Genomic DNA, 26,945 nt, shown 5'->3' on the forward strand with positions numbered 1-26,945 from the left:
AGAAATATGATCTCGTTTCTTAGTTCCTGTTAGTACACGTGCTGCTGCATTCTGAATTAGCTGGAAACATAACTACCATAACTAAAGTAGTGACATCAACTGCGGTGCATAGATAATTACAGCTTGTCATGAAATGGTAACACTTTACTTGAGGGTATCTACGTAAGAGTGACATGACACTATCATAACTATGACATGACACGGTCATGAACATTATATACATGTCATAAACGTTTATGACTGCTGTCATTAAGTGTCATTCGGTTCTTTTAATGACAAGTTGACATTGTTTGGGTTGTCTTGATTATGACAACTTGACATTAATCAAAGTGACATTACATACACTGACAATAACAAATTTAATGTCAACTTGTCATGACAAAGACAACTTCTGGTAATGTCACTGTTACGACCCGGCTCAAGTGGCCATAACAAAAGGGAGACACACCATGATGAACGGTTAACAAAAGATATTTTATTAGAAGCAAATCAAACCAAATTAGACCAAATTAACAAATAACTAATAAGAATAACATATGGGGTGTGAATGTCAGTGATATCAGTGCTATGTGTGAGTATTGAATGATGGGTGTAGGAGAGTGTGTATGTGTAAGTGTTGGAGAGTGCATCAAAGCAAAGAAACTAAAACATTACCAAACCAGACCAGAGTGGTTGCCTGTAGGGAGAAGCAGAAGGTGAGTGAATGAGTGAGCACAGCTTTTATCATTTTCAGTCCACCAGGCCCAGGTGCACTGAGTTGCAATCAAGTCAGCCTGGGAGAGACAGGCCTGACAAACTCTCACAGCAGACACACCCCTAGATGACACAGGGATCATCACAGTCACTTTAATTAATGTCAAGTTGTCATAATCAAGACAACCCACACAATGTCAACTTGTCATTACAAAAAATAAATGACACTTAATGACAGCAGTCATAAATGTTTATGACATGTACTTAATGTTTATGACAAGCTCATGACAGTTTCATGTCATAGTTATGACAGTGTCATGTCACCCTTATGTAGATACCTTCAAGTAAAGTGTTACCAAAATATGTGCTGCTTCATCTGTTTGTCACAATTTTGTTCTGCAGTTCAGTTTGCAACTGAACATCACCAGTCATATTTCAGCATTAAAGTTGGACATGGAATCATACCTAACCTTTACAACTCAGGATATCAAAGAGGTTTGTGAGCAGTTATATCATTATTAATCTTATTTAATGGAAAATGTTTGAATGCCACATTGAATGTTTTTTTGATCATGTGTTTTTTTTGTTTGTTTCTACTTAGAGGACAATATTAGTGCTCTTGTTACCATCGCCACCAAAACTTTTCTACGCTACGACAAACTCAAAGACCTCATTGACAGTATACGACAACACTATCCCACTGTCACCATAGTGATAGCAGATGATAATGAACATCCTCAGCCAGTGACTGGGCCTCACATTGAGCATTACATCATGCCTTTTGGAAAGGTAAAGAATTGTTAAATCATGCATTGTGATGACTGACCAACATAGTTTATATATGTTCATCCCTCTTCATTTACTGTACACAGGGATGGTTTGCAGGAAGAAACCTGGCAGTGTCTCAAGTGACCACCAAGTATGTGCTCTGGGTGGATGATGATTTCATTTTCACTGCAAACACCAAGTTGGAGAGGATGGTGGACATCTTAGAGAAGACCACTCTGGACCTGGTGAGTTGCATGCCCAGAGACAGTTCAATGTGTGTGGCAGATGTCTACTGCTTTAGTGACTGCATATTATTAGATCTATAAATACTAACTTAAAAGTGCACAATTATTCAGTTCCCTCCCCTCTACTCCCTCCCACCTGACCATACAAATGAGAGTGAAGGGTGTACTCGGATAAAGAATGTGCACATTACTCTGCATTGATAAGCTTTTACCATACGCTGACAGCATCACAAATTCAGAATGCCACTGCACAGCTCTTCTGCAACTCTTCTCACAGAGCTCACGCATGCCTAGACCTGCATGTGCTTCACTTGCTGCCGGTAAAATACAGAATTCATTTTGAGATTCTTTTAAGCACTTACAAAGCTCTCCATAAACAAGCTACCAGATACATTCATGAACCTCCTATTCTAAGGACAGGTCTTTAAGATCTGCTGCTGCTTTTTGTCCCTTGGTAAAAAACTAAGCAGCACCTTCCAGAGCTAAAAGAAAAATGAAGGCAACATAGAAGTGCAAAAAACTGCAGATCCTTGAACAGCCACTTGCAGCTGGCTCCAGAAGCCAGTCAGTACCTAAAGACACCCATGTTAAATTGCTCAACTTCACAACAGAAATATATGTTTCCTGTCTGGTACAAATACAGTTTTGGTCTTTGGAGCCATTCTGAACATTCATGATTACTGTACAGGGAGTGGATTGTTATATAATTCACCTGTTTACATCTTATAAAGGCTAAAAGTTGGGCATTTTAAATAATAATGATAATACATTTTATTTAAAAAGGTGCCTGTCAGTCACCCGAGGTCACCTCACAGAGCATAAAATAACATACAGAGCAAGATAAAGGTGTGGCAGCTGGAGACGGGCTGTCTGCCCAGCATTGCAGTCTATGAATCAGCTCCATCTGTCGCCTATACACAGCTCCACCCTGTCCAAGTATCCAAGTATGGTCACTTCTGCCTCCAAAATACCAAGATGGCGACAGTGAAAATGCCAAACTCTGAAAAGTATGGGTGGTGTCATGGTAGCTACATCTATTATTTTGTACAGTCTATGCTCAAAACTAAAAACCAAAGGTGACTGAGCTTGCTGGCTGTTCTTTGGACAATTTTAAACATTTAAAAACTTTGTGAGAATGCAATGTTCTTCTGAGGAACCTTGGGTCCTGACACATACACCACCCACCCAAACATCAGTACAGACCAATATGCCCCCTTATAGCAACAGCACTCCCTGATGGCAGTGTGCCTAGGAATGGCCTGGAATATGTGACTAAGAGGTAAAGGCATCAACCTGGCCTCCAAATTCTCCAGATCCCAATCCAATCGAACACCCATTGGGCATGCTGGTACTTTACCTTTCAGCCCACAGGACTCAAAGGATCCGTCGACAACGCCTTGGTGCAAAACAACACAGGACACCCCCAGAGGTCCTGTCTCAATGCCTTGACAGGTCAGAAGCTCTACCGTAGATTGGACTTGGCCCTGAACCGTCAAGGCCTGGACAAAGGACCTTGGGGTACCAGTTTGTCCCACAGATGCTCGATCAGATTGGGATCTGGGGAATTTGAAAGCTAGATCGATGCTTTGAGCTCTTTGTCATGTTACTTGGATCATTCCTGAGCAGTTTCTGCAGTTGGGCATGGTGCTTCACCTTGCTGGTGGATGCCAGGACCATAGGTTTCCCTGCAGAACATTGCATTGTAATGAAATGATCGATGCTATTCACTTCACCTGTCAGTGGTTTTCATGTTCTGGCTGATTGGTGTATATAGATAAACTTTACCTTACATTAAAAGAGAGAACTGCTTTTTAACTGCCTGAGGTTTACAACCTATTAATATCTGCACACTCTTGAGAACCTCAGTGGTGAAGCTCTGCCAGGCCTTATGCCACAGCTGTTGCCTTCAGTTGCTCATGCTCTAGAGGACTAGGGTTAGGTTGTAGGGCTGGGCGATATGGAGAAAATTTAATATCATAATGCTTTTGACCAAATTATTGTGATGATATTGTAGGGTTAACTATTGGTGCTTTCACAAAATATCCGCACAAGGAAATTTTTGATAAATAATCATCAGTAATATGGATATAATGACTTAAGTGGGTAAAGTGCAATAATAGAACAGCGAAAACAGTCTGGTAAGTTCAGAAAATCATATCACTTTACTGTAATGCAGCCTTTAAAACCAGAAAAAGACCGCACTTACGATATTATGATATCCAAAATGCAGGGTGAAATCTAGTCTGGTATCAGCATAATATTGATATATTGCCCAGCCCCTGTCAGGTGCCAAGAATCTTTTGGGTTTTTTTAGTCCTCTAAATGCCTTGTCTTTATGTTTAGGATCAATGTCCTGCCATCAGTGTCCTGGGTGAGAACATGCTCCAACACACGTAATATGTTTATACAGTAAAGTTAGCACATACATCTTACAGTCATTGTTTCATTTCAAATCCATGTGCTGGAGTATAGAGCCAAAAAGAGAAATATGAGCGAGTCCTGCTACGTATGATCTGAGCAGAAAGTTCAAATGTTGTACATGCCATCACCTGCATTGCCACAGTCTGTGTTGTGAGGATCAACAACTTTCTTGTTTCTGTGTTTGGTAAGAAGGTGTCCCCACGTAAGGGTCAAGTTTCCTTTAGAAATGAAACTAAACTCTGATGTTGACTCATATTGGTGACTTGTTTCAGAGGGTGGCTCAGTGGCCTAACATACATCAATCAGTCAGTTCATTTTGTCAAATGAATACATGTCAATGAACTGATCCCAGGTTTTAAATTTGGGCATGTTTTCGGCATGTCACTGCTTGTTGGCCTTACTTGTCACAGTAACTATTCTTATTTGAATTAAAAAAGTGAATACAGAGAGTGAGTCATGCCACCTGTGCAAACAGATTGTTCCAACCTAAATATTTCAGGCATGGAGTGATGTGTCGAGCCCTTTCATTTTCTTGGCCACAGGCTGCTTTTCTTTTCTTTTCTCACATTTTATTTTACAGTGTTATAGTCACTCATTGTGTGACATGACTTTGTCTGTGAGTGTTTATCTACACGCTTTTATCCCATGTCTTTCTTGTTGTCTGAATGTTTTCAGGTGGGTGGTGCGGTGAGAGAGATTACAGGTTACACTGCCACCTACCGTCACACCATTTCTGTGGAGGAAGGAGGAGAGGAAGGTGACTGTTTGCATATCAGAAATGGTTACCACCATGTTATGGAGGGATTTCCCAACTGTGTAGTAGCTGATGCCTGCATCAACTTCTTCATGGGGAGGACAGACAAGGTGCAGCAGGTGGGCTTTAATCCCCGCCTGGCACGGCGCGGTCATCTGGGTGAGTCTGACTGTAACATCTGCTGTCAAATGTTAACGTAGCAGCTATGTTAGCTCTTTTCTCTATACAGTACAGCTGTCATAACACTGTTTTGGTGGTTCAGACTGGAAAGATATAAAAGAAACAACTCGAGGGTAAATCCAGAACAAAATCTTATTTTGGCATTGCAGAGTTTTTCATCGACGCTCTGGGCTCCCTCCACGTTGGCTCCTGTAGTGACATCATCGTAAGCCACGCATCAAAGATCAAACTACCCTGGAGTAAAACAGTCTCACAAAAGGCCTATGACAAATTCCGCTATTCATCATCCACTGCCCAAAATGACATCTCTAATGAAGTCTTCTACTTCAAGAACAGGTTCAAGTGCATAACAAGTCACTGAAACTTGGCCCCTCACATGTCTGTTTGCTGCCTTAAAGTCCAGGTAAAGAAAAAATAGATATGTGTTATGAGTTTGTCACACCACAGAAAATGTGTCACTAACCTCCCAGACAAATTTGATTGATTAAAAAAAATTCAAAGTATGTCAAATCAGGTTTCAAAATCATGAAAAAAGAAGCAGAAGAATCAGAGCCACTGCAGTTACGACGGACACTCGTTCAGAAGCTAACAGCAGCTAGCATTAGCGCTAAGCACACACCTCCAGCAGTGAGCAGTAACTGCTAGCAGGCAGGGTTGCCGATTCAGGCTGAAAGACTGAAAGATACACTAGTGATGGCTATTTTTTTTTATGTATATAAGATTGTGGCATTTAACAAAGATGTTTATTCATGTAAAACTGTACTTGACTGAAAGAGCCAAGAGGGCTTGTTGAATGTAGCAAACTCACCGCTCACACACAGGGGATGAATAAAACAACACTGATGCTATGTACTCTAACATTTTTTAAATATAGTTTTTAAATATTGGGGAGGGGTCATGTTAAAGATGGCAGTGCATCATCGAGCCATGATTTCAGGCTCAAGCTCAATGCAGCACTCTATAGTTCAAATTCGATTACATTTTCAACAAGTATTTTCTAACATGTATAATTTGTCTAGAGAGAAACCTCAGATTTTACTTTACCTGGACATTTGAGAATTTTGAGAAATTTTTGTTTTCAGGTTAAGACTGCAGAAATTGATGTTGTTATGTTTTACAGTTTGTTAGCACTTGCTGTTAAACAGACTGTGTGGACAGATTTTGTTCTATGAACAGTTTACAATTTTTTAGTATAGAAAAAAGTATCCTATCCTCCTTTCTCTAGAAGACATGAAATATTGCCCTTCACAAAATGCACTGAAAATATCATGTTTCTTTTTGTTTTTAATCGCACTGAGTTGACTTCCATAAGTACTGTGACTTCAAAGGATGGGATGGGTTTCCTGGAACTGTCCATTTGTAATTCACCACAGAGACAGCAGTGGTGAAACATATCTGTCGCTGCATGAATTGATAAAAGATTTAAGTAGTGCTCCAGTAATTGTTCATGTTTAGACTTGATCTATTTTCCCAGTATGTTCAAGGTTGCATTTGCACTACAGCCACTTAAAGCAGCAGTTCTATTTTAACTTGTCTGCTCATTTCGCAACTTATACCACTTGTTGTTAAGGTGTTGTAACTGAGTCAAATACTGACTGGGAAACTAAGGTGTCTCTGCTTTCAGCCTGTCATATTGATTTTCCATCTTAACACTACTGTGATTGTGTTTTAGATTTCCTTTAGAAGATCATAATTTCTATCAGCTCTCTCATCCCCCCTGTTGGGAATCACTTATGTAGAGTTAATTTAAAGCTCTTGAATGCATCTTATCCAGGCCAAAATATTCAAGTGCAAGAAAAAAAATACTTTACTGCAGGGCACAAATGCCTCCAATAAAAACACTGCAGTAAATGCATCTTATCTGAAACATAACATCACAACCCACTTATGCTTCATAATAAAAAAAGTCACGTCACAGTTACATCTGTAGTCCTTGTTGCAAAATGTATATTATGTATTTATTTACTTTTATGATACATACATTCATAAGAAATTGGAGGGTTATATGACACATAAAATGAATTGCCTTGTTTTTGTAATGATTTTATTTTTTATCTGCATCTTCCTATTCCTGAATTGTAAAACATTGCTGCATTGGTTCCTTTAAAGAAAGAGGCTCGCAGACAGAATAGATTTAAAACTACTTGGTGATGCAGCCAGTGTAACTTTAAATAAGCCTCTACATTTGCAGCTTTGTGATATAAAACATGTTGTAGCAGTTCAAAATGCCCCTTAATGCTCCAGGCTTATTAATTTAATTTAATATATTTTGTCTGCATGGGAACACAGCCAATGGCATTCTCAGGGTTTATTACTCAGGTAACATTTATGCTTGTAACATGCTTTGAATGTGTCGTGAAAGATACTGTGTTTGTGCACTTGTCTCTAAAGTACAATATGATAAAATGGTGTGAGCATGTCTTGCTGTGCAAGTAAACTGATAATAAAGGTTGTAAATTGAGTCTTTAATTACGCTGTTGTACAATGGAGCTATTGAACTGTTGATAAGCTCGCACTTAGTTCTTTAAATGTAGTAATATGTCCACTGCACCTTCTAGTTGTTTTGGAATTATAGTTCATGTATCATTTAAAAATTCTGCACACTCTCCATCTCTGTGACATTTATCTTACATAATATTTTACTCATTTCAGTCTTTGTGTACCTTTGTGGTCGCTGTAATGACTTTACCCAGTCCTTTCTCATGTCAGTGCCATATCTCCTCTTATGACTGGCTTTTCCTGCACACTACAGTGTAATTAAAAAAACAAGACATATGAAAAGGTTTTGGACTGCAAATTATTACAGCTAAACAATAAAGGTGTCCGTCTCCATGGTATAACTCAAGTACAACTGTGTTATGTTTCTTAGACAGCTGTAGTCACTTTGTTGTTAAGCAAAGCGGACATAAACTCAATGTTCTCCCATGAAAGTTTTTAGAAATTGGATTTGGTAGCAAAAAAATGTTCAGTTATTAAGGACCTGAATGCAGTGATTGATGATGCGTAGGGTTGTGTTTTAAGCCAATCCTCGAACTTGCCCTTCATTTTCATCTCAACTACACTCACTTGTAAACTTTCGTGACTGTGTCTTGCACAGTTGTGATGCTATCATGTTGACAAAGTCTGTCCACAGACAGACAGACATATAAACTTGGCAAAAAACTGCTTTTGTGGTAATTCCTGCTGTAATACACGTCAACAGAACCACGTTTTTTCATGATAGCACACACACACACACACACACACACACACACATACAGTGTTACAAGGTCAAACAAGTAACAAAACATTTTGACCGTGCCTGCATTCCATTGAGGTGTATCCCCACCAGAGACAAATGATGTTAACCTATTATGATTTGTGTATATGTTTGGTTGTCTGGGAGAATGTCATGGTGGCTGTGACGGTCTCTGAATCTGCAGGTAGAGACGTACAAAGCTATGTAACTTGATGATCAGGTTTGGCCAGGATTATTTACACTAGCACTGACTCTGTCTCTCTCACCATGACCTTTGGGTTTGATTTCTGCACTCAGCATTCACATTATTGTTCTTGCAACTGTTATCATAATATTTGTTGATGTGAATGCTGATTCAGCATCCAGGGTCCGCCCTGGGCTGACAGTATTAGAGGCTTTGGGTGAGGGTGAGGCTAAGTGGGGCAGGCCTGGGTCCAGGTGGTTGGTTGGAGGCTGGTCAAGGACACAGGAAAAATTTGTGGTCCAACATACAGAAAAGCGGGATTTTCATTGAGTTGATTACAGCGGTGTTAAATGGCATTGGTTAAACTGCAGGGTACACAGTTTGACTTTTCGCAAACAATGTTTTTGCATCACATATTGAAACACTGGCTTTCAAACAGCCCATCATACATGCTGAGTGTATGTGTGTTTCAGGAGATCACTAAAGAGCCTCCTTTATCCTTTTATAATGTGAGTAGAATCTGTCCAGAAGCCTGAATTACTCATTGATGTACTTCTCTAGTGACTTAAGATTTGAACATTAGGCCAAATATGATATACTTATTATAACTGTGGGAGCTTCAAACATCCATTATCTGGAAAAAACATTTCCATTAGACAGCTTATAATGTGAAATTTTATGGTTTATATGTTGACCCGTCCTTGCCGAAATGACTCTACAGGGCAAACTAATTGAGCTCTTAACATCCATATTTCTGAGCAAAGAACAGCCATCAGAACAGAAAATGTGGACTCTGCAAACATGCCCCACTATCCTTTCATCACTGGCATTAAAACTGTAAGTCTCATTAGAGGAGGTGATGGTTCAATCATCTTCACCCAAAGATATTTTAGAATGATAGTCTCAACACAAAGGTAGTAATGATAATTTAACTTTCAGATATTTATTGTTGTGGGCGGCACAGTGGTGTGGTGGTTAGCACTGTCGCCTCACAGCAAGAGGGTTCCCAGTTCGATCCCTCTGTGCGGAGTTTGCATGTTCTCCCCGTGTCAGCGTGGGTTCTCTCCGGGCACTCCGGCTTCCTCCCACAGTCCAAAGACATGCAGATTGGGGATTAGGTTAATTGATAACTCTAAATTGTCCATAGGTGTGAATGTGAGTGTGAATGGTTGTCTGTCTCTATGTGTCAGCCCTGCGATAGTCTGGCGACCTGTCCAGGGTGTACCCTGCCTCTCGCCCGATGTCAGCTGGGATAGGCTCCAGCCCCTCCGCGACCCTCAAGAGGATGAAGCGGTTAGAAGATGGATGGATGGATGGATGGATATTTATTGTTGTTTGAATTTTGATTTTGTTTTGTATCCCTGATTATTAAATGATTTTCTGGTAACAGTTTTAATGCCCTCAGAAAGGTCTTTGGCCAAAATGCATTGCCAAACATATTTTGAATTTAATGAAATGAAAAAGCTCTACAGGCATTGTTAGCTTTGATGGTGTGCACCTACTTTTTTTTTTTTTTAAGGAATACCTTTGGTAGTAATTATTGCTGATAACATTTCTTTATTTTGCTCAAGTAGGATTTTGAATTCCTTGTACAATGGGGTTTTGATACTTTTACTTAAGTGACAAATCTGAGTACAGGTATTAAATGTCTCTCTGATGGTGTGCTGTGTGCATGAATTTGATTCAAACACGTGAAGCAGGAGGACACTGGGATCCAGACAAAATTTGGCCAATCAAGGTGTGATCACCTGAGCTGTTAAGAGCCTCACTCTTCATCTGTCAATGCCCCTGTGCAGGTGCTTGCCCTGTAATCCAAACAAACCTTGTGTTTTAAATAGATTTCATTGTTAAGGCAGCAAACGCACCCTGAGTTATTGTTTTTTTTTTAAATCTAAGTTGTTGTATTTGTAATAGCAAAAATGACAACTACAATATATGGGTCTGCCAACAACGTATTGTTTATTTTTGTAAAGGGTCCTCACAGTCCAGAGGAAGAGACAGAGGAAAGTTATGAATGTTTATTAATATTACAAATATAAATGTAACGCACACCAAAAATTCTAATGAGGTGCTGATCACTGGCAGTAGACCTGATTGTAGAAAACAAGTGTCGCACACTCTGGCTCCATATGCATTCCTTTTATTTTAATGATGTTTGTCCTTTGGGCCTCCTTGGTTAATAAAAGGACTTATTTCATGTTCTACGAAATCTGTTATGTACTTGATTACTTGCCCATGTGTTAAATTGCATGCTGGAAAGACCAGTAGAGCATTAAAAACTCGTATCACTGAACATTGAAGTACTATTAGATGTAAAAACATGAATTCTCCAGTAGCAGCTCATGTTGTTGAATTTAATCATCCTATTTCCTCTTCAAGATATGTAAGGATTGAGAAGGTAACCCTCTCCCCAAGAGCAGGTCATTTGGATGTGTAACAGGGGAGAACACTATTGGATCCACCGTCTGAGAACCCTGTCAGCCCATGGACTGAATATAGATTATGATTTGAAATGTTTCCTGTGATGTCTAATTATTGGATATGTATTGAAAGTTGTTCATTATGATCACTTTTGATTGCTTTAATAATATTGCTGTTAGAGACCCTGAATTTAATAAAAGCCTGTTATGGCATTTTGACCCACACTGACTGTTGACTTTGTATTGAACGTCACCTGTCACTATATGAAAGTGAACTGGGGTGTTAAACAGGGATAAATAAAGCAATTAAACCTTCTTCTTCTTCTTCATCGCTTATTAGGTGCATACCGCCACCTACTGTACCAGAGTATGTAGTATGAACTGAACTACTGTACGTCTTTGGTTGACGAACTAATAATCCTTCATTTTTAATTAAAAAAAAACAAACCCTCAACTAACCTTAAATTCTATAATATAATCTTGTCTCCTTCAGATATTCTACTATAGCTTTCTGTGTGTCCTGTACCCCTGTTCCTGTTGTTCCCAAAATACCCTCAAGACTCCACTCTCTACCTGCCTTACTTATCTTTTGAGTTAGTCTAGTCCTTTCTTCCCTATACTTTCGACAGTGCATCAATGTATGTTCCACATCTTCTGTTATTTTACATTCCAAACACTCATCTGAAGTACTTTTTCCTATCAAAAACATTGTTTTATTTAGACCCCCTTCTATTGCCTCTATACACTCCCCACAAGTAATGGTTTTTTTGAGCACTATAATATTTCCTTCCGCTATTATCTCTGTCCCATCTGTCTTGCCATTTCTTCATTATTTCTTGTTTTGAGTATTGCTTTAGCTTCTCCTTTACCAAGGTGTATATCTACAATGTCTCTCATTCCAGTTGCTTTTTTGGCTATTTTATCTGCTCCTTCATTACCTTTTATTCCAACATGGGCAGGTACCCAATCCTATATAATCTGAACAAACTTTGCTGAAATTCCAGCATTAAATCTTCCCTGTTAGATGTGGTAGTTTGTTTACTGAGAAGGACTGCCATTGAATCAACACAGACTACTACTCTGTTAGGTCTTACTTCCTCCACCCACTGTAGGCCTATGATGACTGCCATCATTTCTGCTGTGTAAACTGACATCTGATCAGGTATCCTATTTCCTATGCCTACCCTATCCTTTTCATCTTTGGACCCATCTGTATATGTCTAAATACCTATAATACTTATGCCTTATATAATGACTTGCTAGATGTCCTATCCCACTCTCTTCCAATTCTTTCTTTAACTCCAATAGGTAAACATAAGTTTCTCTTCTTAGATCTAATGGTACTTCTCCTAATTCTACCTATATTGCCTTAATTGGTGTTGACCTCATTGCCCCAGTGCATATCCTCAGTGCTTTATCTACCACTCTATCAATTTTATCTAAATGTGATTTGGCAGCTGCGCCATACACAACGCAACCAAGCAATTAAACCTCCTTTTTTTTTTTTTTTTTTTTTTTTAATCTACTGTGTCAGCTGACTGTCACTAGAAAGTCATGTGACCCTCCATGTCAAACAACCTGTTGTCATTGCAACGTTTCACCACAAGATGGAAACAAAAGATCAGAAAAAAATGCCACACAAGTTGAGTGATCCTCTGCTTTGTCATGAGGAATATTACATTGTTATTATTAACATTAATTTTAGTAGTAGTAGTAATCGGTAGCAGTGGTAATAGCAGTAGTGGTATTTCGTACTGATTATGAGCAGTCTTGGTTGGATGACGGTGTCTGTGTTTCCCACTACATTTCAATGCCTGCTGTTTTTCTGTACAAATTACATCAATTAAAAGAATAAAAAATACTTCATTTTATTCCCTTGTAAATATGACTCCACTGTATTCAACTGTTTTAGTTCCATTTTTTAGTTGTTTTTAATTATGATTGGGTCCGCTACTATAACTGCAAGAACAGATACATGTTACCTCATAGGTAAATCAAAGCTTTGTCATTAAATTGCTCACCCCCCCTGAGGAGTTTGCAGGGTTACTTTTTGAATATGTGCATGTGTGTGTGTGCATGTTAGTAGGTCTGCCGGTAGAATCTGGCTTAGTAAACATTTGGCCAGAGCCTTGTGTACCATGTTCTAATTGAAGTGGACTACTTCCTGCCAATTAGTGAAACACTCCTTGAGCTTTAAAGGGAAAACCCAAAGGGTACAGTGTCTAGAGGCCTCTTTGAAATATGCACTGGAAAAAATTAATAACTTGGCCATCCAACATCAAGCAAGGAAATAATTAGTTTTTTTTTTCTTCTTCTTTTTCGTCCTGGTTTTGAACTCACACTACATATAGTTTTATCAGGTCAAGGTAACATGATGATGAGCAGTGGGGAGCAGAAACCTTTAACTGTCAGACAGCAGAGGGCAGCATGGTGGTGAGGTAAGATCACTTTCAATTAATATATTGGCATTTACAACCTCTGATGAAGCACATCTTTAGCATCTCATAACAGTAGGTTTTGCAGACTTGTTTTACAATGTACAAACTCTGCATCTGGATTGAAACGTGTCACCTGATGCAGTAGAAAGATGTTGCATGTTAGATAGACCAGAATTCTGCAGGACTGATGACCTGAGATCTTTTCCTTCTTACTCCTAGCTGTGGGAAAAAAAAGCATCTGTCTTGTTGTCATTTGACTCCTGTATTTTTCATTTTTCATATCAGCGCAGACACACAGGTCCACAGTACCTCACCAAATACAAAGACTGCTCTTCTTCTCTCTTCCAAATCTGACAGAGTGGCGTGCTTCTCATTCCTCACACTGAGTTTCCCCCTAAAACCCATTCATTCTCAATAACCACGGCACCCAAGTATTGATGGAGAAACCTGTAACTCAATTTTCTCTGACATTTATTAAATTTCTGTTTGATTCACCAAGACGTTCTGTTTTTGGAGATATATTTATTGTCAAAAACAGCCACTGGATGAAACAGTGACTGACAAATACAAAAGTCATTCATACAATACAGTGCAGTCTCTATGGAGTTAAAAGACAAGACATTTTGAGACAGTATGGGGTGGCATTTACTGTACATAGTTGCATATTGGAGCACATATTTCAAAACATATAAATACACATTGTATTTTAACAAACTATTCAGTGCACTTTATAATTGTCTGTATTGCAAACAACGAACAGAAACTAAATAAATATCACTGTGCTAATTGACCAGCATATGAGACAATAAAAGACAAAAAAATTAACATCCATCATAAACAGTTTTAAAGTCAAAAATTATGTATTTTTATTGTTGTACACTAAAAATCAGGAGATTGTCTGTGGCATCTTCCTGATTTAAAGCCCTCTGATGTTATGACCATTTATTAATATCGCATTAAAGTGTGCCATGGGTGAGTCCGATATCAGTGAGAAAACTGGTAACACTGTAAATGAATAATTAAATAAGAATAGTAATTCAGGACATTGTGCTACAACAGGCTACTGCGTCTTCAAAACACTGGTATATAGTGAAGTCTAGACTTAACGCTGGAGCACTGCCATACAGCTGAGAGACATAGTCTCTACTTTTAAAACAAAATGTGTAAGTCCCACTGCCCTCTGCCGCTGTAGTCCGAGACACTCGGTTGATGTGAGCATGACTCATCAATATCCTCCTGGCTCATACCCAAACAGTTGTGGTGTTCTCTGGAGGTTTTTCCTGCGGCAGACAGCAGAAGGTGTAACATTTGTAGAAGACAATCTATGTAATAAAAAATCAGTCTTTTGTAAATTTGTTGAAATTTCTGCTTTCTAGCTTACCTTCTGCTGTTGAATGTACATCACTGCATCATGAATTGTGACGAAAATATGCTGAGGGTTCATGTAGGTCATTAAACCACTTGATGTGAGGATCTTTAAGACGCTCTCTGTGGGGGATAGAAATCATTGATAAGTACTCACAAGTGGAAAAAAATATTATAAACCAAGAATGCAACCATTAGGAAAGGAATAATTGAGATGAAAAGGCCTTACCATTGCAGTTTGCCAAATATACATGAACTCCAGCTTTCTGGCATTCAGTACACATCTGCAAGAAGCCAAAAGAAACAGATCATGTTATCACAGTGCACAAAGAAATGGAGGGAACCTTATGCAGTGAAGGTTGAGGCATGATGTCTTGCTGTAGCAGACTTACCTGTATAAAGAGTCTTGCTCCAGCAACATCAACAAACGTCACACTGCTGCAATCAATTAACACGGACTGAACATCGCTCTCAGATGCTTCTACAGGGAAGAAAAAGGAAACAAAAGCAAAACTTTGAAAGCTTGAAATTATAAGAAAAAAAGGGAATTATTATCATTTTTTAATTCATCAGAGCTAACCTGAAACTATTTGCAGCACATGTCTACAAAAACATTTAAATAGAGCAATCACAAAAATGTAATTTGCAATGGTCAAACAATGTCTACACACATTATGACATCTACAGATAATAAGATATGTCCTGATTCAAAATCTGTAGTTTCTGGGACTATGCATATTTAGTTAGTTACCAAAATGTTGTCAGTACTTACCAGATTTAAAGAACTCATTTTCTGAGGAAAACGATGTGTTTGCAATCCCTCTTTCCTAAACAACAGTGAAGGGAGCAAAGAAAGGCACAAATATTAAATTTTACATTAAATTACATATTAAATTTTATGTATTTATAAACTCAATCTAGTCAGTGATTGTAGTAGTCGTACCACAGTGTTGACGTTAGTCTCTCTCTCCCTTTTCTCCAGGGCTTTCCTAGTTTTCTCCCGGCTGCGGATCTTCTCTGGCGTCAGGCCCAGCAGCCTGTTCATCTCCTCCCTGAAGAAGCTGCGGTTGCCGTAGTAAATAGGCCCGTTGTAAGTCAAGATCTTCACTCCAGGTACCTCATAGCACTAAAAGAAAATACAGATTCATTCCAACTTCATTCTAGGACAGGCTGCATCATGTCTGAGATTATAATTATCACTTGTTGGAATAAAAAATGAGGATTAAATGTGCCTCAAATTAAAGTTGAAATGCAGGTATTACACAATAGGAGCACCCTCTCACCTTGCTGTGGTTCTCCAGAGGTCTGTAAATTTCCGTGTTGCTGGCCCGACCAAGCACAGAACAACCAGCCCTGTTTGAAACATGGGTCATCCATTTTAATTGAACAAGTCATAACATATGATCAACATATGGCACTTATGAAGTGATTCTTTATTTCTCTGTAATGACTTTTAGGTTAGAACTCAAATACAGACACAAAACTCTTAATGTCTTTATTGGTTGTTACTGGAGCTTTATAAGATGCTTTTACATGCCACAGATTAGTGATCTCAGTTCATGTTTGTTATATGTACATGGTATTTCTTTCAGTAGAGCATTTGGCAAGAACACCAGCTGGACTGAACCATAGTATTTGTGAAGAGAAAATAAAAAATGTACCTTTGTGTGCGGCAGATGACGGTCATCATTGAGAAAACCACTCCGATAGCTAGGCCAAGATCCACATTGAGTATGACTACAGAGAGCCAGGTCACCACCCAAACCATCTACACAAAGACATGGCCACAATAATATGTCAGCATATAACAATTAACAATGGAAGCACGTCAGTGAAAATTATGATTAATTCCAGCCAAGCAATCAGTGGGTGGAACCCATGCTCTATGAGCTCATGATCCTGTGGCCTGATTAAGTCTCACTGACTGAGAGAGTGTTTATTTTACATAAGTTTACAACTGTGACACAGCAGTTATTGTTTAAAGACACGTGCATCATTGATTTGTCAACAAGGAGTCAAACTGTATGGAAAACTCACAAAACTCCTGCTACAGTACCAGTACACACTCGTGTTACAAATAACCCACCCATTTTGAATGTTATCATTTGATTCAAGAGGTGTTATTAGTGCTTATCAGCCTCATAGACATGGGTTAGCAGAATATTGCTACACTGAGAAGTAGTTAAGAACACAGTTATCACTTTTTCATCACTTTATTGCAATATTTGCATCCCTCGAGCCCGTTGAATGTGAACGCAGTGCATTGCTGTAAAAGAGCTTAATGCTCAGTTAATTTTCCCAGAATAAACAATGGTTAAAAAAAACTCAATGACTCTTGGTTTCATATGCAACACAAACCCCAGTCCACTGGGTGAAAGTCTTGTGTGTGTTTGCACTGTCCACCACAACTGGCACTTCCTGATGCAAACTTTCTTACTCTTTAAATTAACATTATGTCACCTGACTTTCTCCACCTTTGTATAACAATAAACACAGCTATTTAACGTGCCGACCGTGGTCTTCTGAACCTACTATTCCATGTAGCAGCACCCCTCTAACCCATATCTGTGAGGCTGATACCAACTAATAACGCATACTTAACTGAGTATGATCACAAGAAACTGATCACAAGAACAAACTCTAGTTTCAAGTGGTTGCCTGCCACTTAAACTGCAAATTAGATAAGTAGGGGTAAAATGTTGCTGAAAGCACATAGCATTTTACTGCAGATGAGGTGAATTATGCACAGTTTTGAATGTTTAGCAACTGACCACAGACTGAGCAGGATAATGTAACCCAAAATGTGAAGATACTGAAAAACCCAATTAGCTGTGTTTTATGGGTCAGTTGTTGACCTAATGGTAGCTGGGGAGCTAATTAACTATCTCCCTTTTATTCTCTTGTGTTTTCATGCATGGGGACCACACTGCAAAATACACTTGTATGTTTTATACTGCTGTATTAATCTATTGGCTTACAAAGTCAATCTTGCTGATTCTCCACAGCTCAGGTAAACCCTGGAACTGCAGGAACATCTGCCGGAGGCTGGTGACGTTAATGCATGCCAAGACTGCCTGAGGAGAAAGATAAAAGATGAGATGAGTGAACCTTCCCTCTCCCTCTGTTTTTCTCATTCTCACACAAATACACACATAAAAACGTACCTTTGGTAGAAAGTAGAAGAGCGGTCCAATCAGCAGCAGGACAATCAGAACAACCAGGCTAGTGAACAAGCCGGAGAGCTGTGGGAACACACACAACATACATTCCTTACTGGACATCCCAGTGTGTTTCAAAAGCTTTGTGCAGAACATTTTCTGTATTGACAATATGGAAGTTTAACATGCAAGCAAATCCTGAGACAGTTGGATTGGAGCCTGTACACCCCTAATCTGTACTTTTCTGACCCTATACAACTGAGGTACATTCACATACATGAAGAGGAGACATATGCACAATACTGAATGTAATTTTGTATTTTTTGTTGATCATAATTGGACAAACAGGCCTGCTCAGCTGCTGTGTTTAAAGCATTACTAAACATATTAACTTGAATTTACTTGTTAGTGTTTGTGTGTATATTAAAGGACGTTTTAATCAGTTTGGGAGTGTATACAGGTTCCAAAATCCAATTACATGTTCGCATTACGTGACTATTATGACAAGTGAAATTCAGATGAAGAGCAGGAAGTGAATAATCCATGTACTCCATGTATCAAATATAGAGGAACCACAACTAAAATGACGGCTGTCTTGTTTTTGGCTGGGTGAGTAAATGTGCTTGAGTATAACTGCCGTTTATATTTCAACTCTGTACAAAGATGCACCGCTGTCAGCTGACTCACTATTTTCTACCTACTAGGTCAACCGTTGACATAGATCAGGTGAAATGCCGTTAAAAATCTGGGTCGTGGCTAAAAACATATAGAAGCTCTCACAGCACATTGTACTTGCATCCAACTTGAGGCACGCTGAACACAGTGCTTTAATGTTATGTTTGAAATAAGTTGACTCCATTCCTCCAGACTGACGCTGGAGGTTTTAGGCCCACATCTGTTGCTGTTTCTCAGTAATTTCTTTTTTTTACTTCTCCTCTTTATGTCCTACTACTTTCAGGGCATAAAGTGGCCCTTGTTTTTTTCTCAATTTGATTGTAAACAGCGCAAATCATAGACATTTGTGCAATGTTGATAGTCTTTGCCTCCAGCTGCCGTCCATCTGGACAGTGCACTGATGTGTAACGTCATAAGCAAAGAAGCTTCAGTTTTGTTTGTTTGTTTCTTGCTGTGAACCCTCTGGTTACATTTGAATTGCAGATTGTGCCTTTAGTCCAAAGGACAGATGAGTGGCTTGTGAGTGTGACACACAGGAGTTGCTTAATATCATGTACGCTACCTGTGTGTGTCCTCCGGCACTCTCAAGTATATTAGTGGTGGCAAGAGTGGCTGAGCTGGGGAAGCAGGTGAAAAATGAAGACACAGTGTTGGAGATACCATGGGCCAGGAGCTCCTGAAATCAAGCACAGGTTCAAAACAAAATGTTAACAGACTGCTGAGAATCAGATATATCCACAAGCAGCTGTGAGATTCTCAGACTTTACCTGGTTGGGATGTATGGAATATCCATGTTTGTCAGCGTAGATCATCGCCAGTGAGACAGACACAGCGTAACCAACAAATGTTATGGCTACTGTGTCTCCGGCAATGTCAGGGAAGGTGTGCAAGGCAGGCATCTGTGGCTTTGGGAATCTGAGGATAGGAGGATTTAAAGTTAAACTACTGAGCTCATCAGTGGTTTGAGGTTTGTTTTTCTTTTTCATTTAAAAGATTACCCTGCTGGGATGTGGCCAACTATCTCAATGTTGTAAGTAGAGTCCAGCGATGAGGCGTAGGCCACACCTGTAGCAATAATTACCTGAAGAAGGAAGTACAACACCATGACTTGTTACACATTGATTAAACTGTAAGTAGTAAATGTATCATCAACATTCATGAATCCACTTGACTAACCGTGAGGATCTCCACAGGGATAGGCGTACGCAGGCGCTGCCGGTAACGCATATTTATCTCCTTAACTGGCACCAGGACAGCCAAGCACACCACGGAGATCAGCAGCTCAGCCATGTTGGTGTGAGGCAGGTTCTCCATCACTGACGCTAAAGTCTGAACACATGAGTCAGTGAGCTGTCAGCAAACAGCACCTAATGCCCAAATAATAGCATGTTGGATTAAACCATCAACACGTCATCATGTAACGCTGCTTACTTTGAAGAGGGAGAAGGTCCCAGTGTAGCGAGGGAGCCGCAGCCCCAGCATGCTTTGTAGCTGTGACACGGTAACATGGAAGGCAGCAGCACTGGTGAAAGCCTTAACAATTGGCTCAGACAGATAAGTGGAGAGGAAGCCCAGCTGAAGACCAAACATACAGAGCTGCGGCACAAGAGAGTAACATAATATCATGAGCTGTGAGGGGAAATCAAGCCTTCTAAGTCTTAACAAAAACAATCTTAGTTGCATTATTACTCCATTTTGTGAATTTGTGTTTAATCCATAGGCTTTCCTACCATGATAATTCCTGAGAGGAGTGCCACAGCTGAGGCAACGCCAATCCTCTGGGCCTCAAAGTCGGCTGCTTCAGATGAAGTTGAGTTCATCTCCAGAGGAGTGGGAACCAGCTGCTCCACCACAGAGCCAGTCATCAGACTCACCACAGCAAAGGTACCTGGGAACAGACCTATCATCTCAGTAACAGTAGAAAACTTTTGTCTGTACCGGAAGAGTTGCTCTTCCCTGTTAAAGGGTTTTTTGGGAGAGTTTTTCCTTATCAGCTGTGATGGTCCAAGGATAGTGGGATGTCATATGCCGTAAAACCCTCTATGGTAAATTGTGATTTATGATACTGGGCTGTATAAACAAAATTGAAATTGAAAACGTAACAACTGACACATTGAGCTCAGGATGCAGGCATAACCATTTATAGTATTGTCCATACTGCAAAGACATCAACCCTGGTGATTAAAATGTATAGAATATACAACAGATGTTATGTGGACACAAATCTTACCTGTGGACACATGACGACCTGTGCCAAAAATCATATAGAGGACCACTGGGAAGAAGGAGGTGTAAAGGCCAAATATTGGTGCGACAGATGTGAGTAAGGCGAAGGCCATGCCTGTTCAGGGAAGACATTCAAAAAGACAGTTTATCAGCCAACACATTTTATTTTCTAATTTATGTTCAGAACGTAAAATCTGTATCTATGTAAGCTGACGCATGCAAAGGTAACTTAAAATAATAACTGACCCTACAACAAACACAGACTGTATAATGTAAATTTTGACAGTTTAGCCTCATAGTTGTTGTCATTAAATACTAAATTCTTTGTTTAATTATCAATATTAATAATTGCAATCATATACATGATGGCTGTGTGTAGTTTTGTAATTATTCATTATTATTAATATTCTTATTAGTAGTAGTAGTAGTAGTAGTAGTAGTAGTAGTTGTAGTTGTTGTTGTTGTTGTTGTTGTTGTTGTTGTTGTTGTTGTAGTGGTAGTAGTGGTAGTAGTAGAATTGCTAGGGTATTATTAATAATTTTTTTTAAATCCTCAATTGATTCTAATTTAATAATTAGGGTAGATGAGGGATGGTTGAAACACATGTTGTCTCAGCACCTATAACTAGTCATACTAGTAGTAGTAGTAGTAGTTGTAGTTATAGTTGTAGTGGTTGTAGTAGTAGAAGCAGTAGTAGTATTGTCCGGGTATTAATAATATTTTTTAAAAATCCTTGCTCAATTGATTCTAAAATTAAATGATTTAATAATTAGGGGAGACCGGGGATGGTTGTAACACATGTTGTCTTAGCAGCTATAAGATGTTGAATTTTTGTGTCACTCTTTGTGTCAGAGCTCTCAACAAAGAATTGATCTCTTTATATTATCTTTATTTATTTAGTATTTATCTATGATAAATGGCAATGTTTCCACCGTCTATGTTGTAACAATATAAGTGAAGAATTGGCAATAAAACCATTGCGAAATATACACATGAAATACTGATATATACACATGTAATCAATTTCCACTAAGGTTTGACTCGTTAACCTGTACAGTGTCAGATGCTCAGTACCTCACGTGGAGTAAGTCCAAAATACAAGTCTTCAGCCTCGGTCAGGACATCAGTCAAGACAACCTTTTGCTGCACACTGAAGACTTCAACTGCAGTGATAGCCCACACAGGTGATCTTGTTTCTCAAAGGTTTTGAAATTTCTTGCAGTGCTCAATGTCTGAGGCAGAGTATTCTTTGGGGACAGACCTTACTGCCTCTCCATGCCTCACCTCACTACATGTGCAAGCAAACCCTCAGTTCTTCTCACTAACTGTACTGGCATACTGAAAAATGGAGTAAGATATGTAAAATGTGTTTAGATGTCATAAGGGTTAGATGTTATACCTTTTAAAAGGTTACATAATTCCAGCTTCAACAGTATCTGTACTGATCAAGATAGAGACTTGGCCCAAAACATGACTGTCATATCCTAAAAATCAATGTTTTTGCTATAAAGTCTGTATCAACCATCCCCAGTCTCCCCTATAATTTACATACTGGAATAAAGTAAGAGAAAACAAGCCTTATTTTTACTTTTGTGTGACTCGCAGCAAGTGATAAACTGTACTTTGATCCTGGTGATATTCATGTTAACTCACCTTGGGGAATGTGAAGAATACCAACAGTCAGTCCTGCTATAGTGTCTCCTAAAATCCATTTCTTTAGTCTGTATCTTGGCAGCCAACTGAAAATAGGCACTCTCTTCCTCAACAGGTGAAGGCAGGCCCGCCTTGAACACCTGCAACTCCCGGCAAGTTTTTCCCGGAGTCGTAAACTTCCACTTGAGTTAACATCAGAACCATAGGCCTGTTTGAAGCGGTCCTCTGTATAAATATCCCTGTACACGGCCACAGAAGCGCTCATATTTCCCCTGTAGAGGTGAGCAATGACAGCTCACCATGCAAGCACTCTTGTAGAGTCAGTAAAGGTGTTGTCTGTTGGAATACATTTATAGCAGACTCTGCCCTGACCTCAAGAGCCATTGCATTTTCCTGTCAGACTCTTCTTAGCCAATGACATGGCTCATAGCTCAACCTTTTTTGTTACAGTGCTGGCCAACTTTTTTCACATCTTTGTCCTGCCTCAGACAGCATAAAGGTGTGCTGGTCCATTTTTTTCCCTGCAAATATCCTCTGGGTCCTACTGCGGGAAGGATTTTTTTTCTACAGAAAGTAGAAAGTCAGGAATGCAATCTTGCTTTCCGTCACTCACAACCCCTCCCTCCAAACACACACACACACACACACAATCCTTTGCACTGCACAGTCCTACCCTCCCTTATGTCCTCCAGAGAGCTACGCGGGAGGTACAAGCTCAGAGGAGGCACAGTTAAGTCATACAATGTATACCACTGTGAAACGCCTAAAGAGATCAAAGTGCTATTGTTGGTGGAGCCGAGGTGTAACCTCAAACCATGTCTGTTAGCAAGGAGTTCATTTCCGAAAAGGATGGATGTCTGTAATGGGTGGGTGTTTAAACTGTGTAGCCACAAGGAAAAGGGGTCTGGTACCCATGAGACCCTTGTGAAACTCAATCACACATAGCAGCCTGGTTCATGGATCAAACCACACCTTGACTCTGATCAGAGATTGTATGTGATGAGTGAGATGTTGTTCTATGCCGGACAAGAGTGAATACAAGGAAGCTTTGGATAAATACAAGATTAAACATGATATGTGTGTCTACTGGCCATAACGTATTGTTTGCAAAATGTAGCTTGGATACCATCACGTGATGAAAAAACCTTGGGCAGAAAGGAAATCACAGTCTCAAGAGAGGTCCAGTCTCACTGGTGGATATAAAAATAAACTTATCTCTGATGTAAGCCCAGTAATGGGTGCTGTGAATGAACCTCTCATATGGCTACGTGAGGAAGTGCAGCCAATGCCACCGTTTTCTATTGTTCCCCAAGATGACGCCCAAGGACTTTGGCTTGAATGGGACGTAGGATAAAAGGGCAGAGAGTTTTAAGCCATTCAAAATGTGTTGTACCACACGTTCAAATGTACAGCAAAGATGACAAAGCATTTAATATTACACTTGTGAAGCTGTATTTACCTTGATGCTATCGTCTTTCCAGCCAGCTAACATGAACACAGTCACACAGTGTATTTCACTGGCATTGTCAACTTGTCAGGTGCAACCCAACAAACATGATCAATGTTTCCCACTGTATCACCACACAGAAGAAAGTGTGCATCTACTGCTAGCTCACCTAGCATCACTGAGCTAGCTAACATTACAGTTCAGCCAAAGAGGATGCTATTAATGCTTACATCTCTCTCTGTCACAAGCACGAGCCACTCAATCATGAGTAGATGCACTCTTCCTTCTGTGCTGTGTTACAGTTGGCGAGTCTGGTTCCCCAGAAAACTGTTTCTATATGAAACTCCTTAAAAAAGGTCTGGATTATCTTGAGTAACCAGGTCATGATTTCTGGAATGTTTCTCAAATGTATGTTTTGAGGCTTTGAGCATAGTGCTATCTAGTTCCATTGTATTCGAGTGAAGGCAGACATCTCTATGGCCACTATCTCTAAGACTTGGCAACTCACACCAAAACAATCTGGATTGATAAATAGCACTACAGGTAAGAGGAAAAAATATTATTTTTAAATTTGTGGTGAACTTAACTTGAGCAGGAATTATGCTGCATACAGGCAAGTGTGCAAGAAAGTTCAGATACGTTCAAATGTTTCTTTTATACTCGTGTTGTTATCATCAGTTTCCAACCAACAGGAGCTGAATCTACCAATTAACTTGCTTAATGCACAGTTTAAGATTTTGGAGGTGTGTATGCCAGCGTGTGTGACCCATGGCTACCAGCAAGTCCTATCTCTACATGGGTTTGTTTACCCAACGTTACAATACCTGAAGAAGTTGTAAGCAAACACCTTGAACATCTAACAGACACTGCGGAACATTAACATTCATTAAGCATTGTGTTTCTGGATATCTGATGAATATAAGTCCAATATTCACTCTACTTTAAAGGAGACGTTTTGTGTTTTTTTCCCATGAACCAGGGTGTACTTAACCAATGTTTCTGATCGCAAGTAGCTATGACTTTGGCTTTGTGATGCAACTATGTCATGGCAGGTGACAGGTGTATTGCTCAGGACCCAAAGAATTGCAATATCAAGTGTGAAGTTGTTTGGATGAGCAGTTCTTGAGAAAACTGCAAGCAGCAATACTACAAGCCAAGCAATCAGCCGGTTCCAAACAGGCATGTTTTGACCTGGCGCTCCACTAGTTCGGTTAAAATTTGCACTGCATTTGGATGGTAACCCGACTTCTAACTCCAGAGAAAAAATGTCTGTCAATGGGCACTGGGCAGGGAGCATACTGTTGGTTTATCTGGGTGGGCCATATGTTGCCACTGGAAATGGTATTGATGAGCGCGGTGAGACTAAAGCATACAACAAATTTGCATCAAATAAGAGCTAAAAGGGCACAAACAGCTGTGCAGAGTTGGATAATAACTGTGAGTTCATCACAGCGAGAGACCTCTGACTCATTGTTAATGTATAAATCTTCATTAGTGCAGTTTTAATCTAATGGATATGAAATCAGTTTTATTTTCACACAATGTGTCACCTCATCAGCCCAGAGGAAGCCATAATTAGCAGGGGGTGTTTGGTAATCCCACATACAGCGACATTGCTGGAGTCAGGTCAAATGATTTAACCCTGATAAATGTCTCCATTTCTTTTTAATGACCATTATTGATTCTAAAATTAAAAAGAAAAACAACGGCTAATGCTGAAGGAGATTTTGTCCATGGTGTTGTTATTCCATGAGAGAGAAGACATTGCTAATTATGTAACTGGAGTCAAACAGGGTGTAGGTGAGAGGTCCAGTGATGCGTTACAAAGGTAAACCACTGGATAGACCCCCACCCCCCCAAGTGTCATGTGTCCCTGTCTTAATAATGTTTTAAACTAAATGAAATAAACAGACCTGCTTGTAGAAGTTGTTTTTGTTCCAGTGTCATATTCCTAGAATGTCTCTGGTGGAGAGGAGATGCAGTGATATAAGGGACTTCCTTTAAATGCCAGGAATGTGGGCTATTGTGTTGATCAGCTCCAGAGGATTTATGCACATACAGACGGCGTTGTGTGTCTGCGGGCTGTTTAAACAAGATATTAATCAGTGGTAAAAGGAACAATGCGTTGAATGGAAAAAGGATATGGAGTGTTAACCCCAAACTAGACGAAACCCTTCAGCTCCATCATAACACAGACAGCTCTTTATAAATTTAAACAATGAAAATGGGGATACCTGAGTGGCACACCGAGACACAAAGTATACAGCTCTGCCATTTCTCCAATCCAGCGTGAGTTCAGTTATCTTGAAAGCAACAGCACACAGGGTATCAACACCTTTATGTGGACACAAGATGTGTCGAGTGATTTGGGCATTTTTGTCTGAAGAACATGCATATTTTAAATGTGAAGTCACACTGTATGAGATCACTTCAAGTTTTTAAACGCGCAAAATCAGATGAATATTAAAGGGGCTCTATGTGAAATTCAGAGGCCTATAAGCTGACTGGACAACACATTCTCACTCCAACCTTGTCACATATCAACGTTTGGTCATGGACTTTCCATGTCCAGATAGGACGTGCAAGGTACCACGGGTGCGTTGGTTGCTGATGTTCTGGGACACTGTGTCAAGTTCTGCCTGCTACATGTCTTATTTCAAAATACACCTCCGTTTTCACAGGAAATTTGCAGTTTACATACAGTCTCTTTCAAAATAAATGCACTATGTCGATACAACACAACACTCCCGGTGAGGGTCAGTGTTTGTTGGACCCACCCACCCCACTTAGACTTTCGCTGCCTATATTTTCATTCGTGTCCAGCCGTGTTTCCCCCGACGCCGCCAGGCCCTGTTAAACTATAACGGAGACCAGCTGCATATTATGCCAACATGAAAGGACACCTTTTTTTGTCGGTGTCTTACGCAGCAAGCCACTGCCCGAGCAGCGGATTTCAATCCTAACTCCATTAACAACACTAAACAACAGCAACAGTGCTGACAGAGCTAACAGTGGTAACCAGGGGGAGTCGAAGGGTGGGCGCTACGCTTCCACAACAACAGCATCACCATATTAACAGT

General features: G+C 39.7%; 2 protein-coding genes across 2 annotated transcripts in view; one reads left to right on the plus strand and one right to left on the minus strand.

The window, feature by feature from the left end:
- Positions 1-8,282, plus strand: part of b4galnt1a (beta-1,4-N-acetyl-galactosaminyl transferase 1a) — a 29,185-nt gene extending 20,903 nt beyond the window's left edge. Inside the window, exons 7-11 of the mRNA XM_050065886.1 lie at positions 1,096-1,188; positions 1,295-1,482; positions 1,566-1,706; positions 4,803-5,040; positions 5,211-8,282. Of these exons, the coding sequence (XP_049921843.1) occupies positions 1,096-1,188; positions 1,295-1,482; positions 1,566-1,706; positions 4,803-5,040; positions 5,211-5,422 (872 nt within the window). The 3' untranslated portion in view covers positions 5,423-8,282. The remainder of the gene's footprint in view (positions 1-1,095; positions 1,189-1,294; positions 1,483-1,565; positions 1,707-4,802; positions 5,041-5,210) is intronic.
- A 5,567-nt stretch (positions 8,283-13,849) lies between these two features.
- Positions 13,850-22,931, minus strand: slc26a10 (solute carrier family 26 member 10). The gene is made up of 18 exons (XM_050065039.1): positions 22,419-22,931; positions 20,770-20,880; positions 20,270-20,427; positions 19,971-20,135; positions 19,716-19,868; positions 19,538-19,620; positions 19,307-19,454; positions 19,102-19,215; positions 17,871-17,948; positions 17,685-17,780; positions 16,368-16,474; positions 15,990-16,059; positions 15,650-15,832; positions 15,479-15,533; positions 15,099-15,187; positions 14,936-14,990; positions 14,723-14,829; positions 13,850-14,621 (listed from the first exon to the last, which is right to left on the minus strand). The coding sequence occupies exons 1-18, from the start codon at positions 22,681-22,683 to the stop codon at positions 14,583-14,585; spliced, it is 2,076 nt and encodes a 691-aa protein (XP_049920996.1). The 5' UTR covers positions 22,684-22,931; the 3' UTR covers positions 13,850-14,582.
- Positions 22,932-26,945: the final 4,014 nt, after the last annotated feature.

Source organism: Epinephelus moara, chromosome 16 (assembly GCF_006386435.1).
Source record: "Epinephelus moara isolate mb chromosome 16, YSFRI_EMoa_1.0, whole genome shotgun sequence".
Taxonomy (NCBI): domain Eukaryota; kingdom Metazoa; phylum Chordata; class Actinopteri; order Perciformes; family Serranidae; genus Epinephelus; species Epinephelus moara.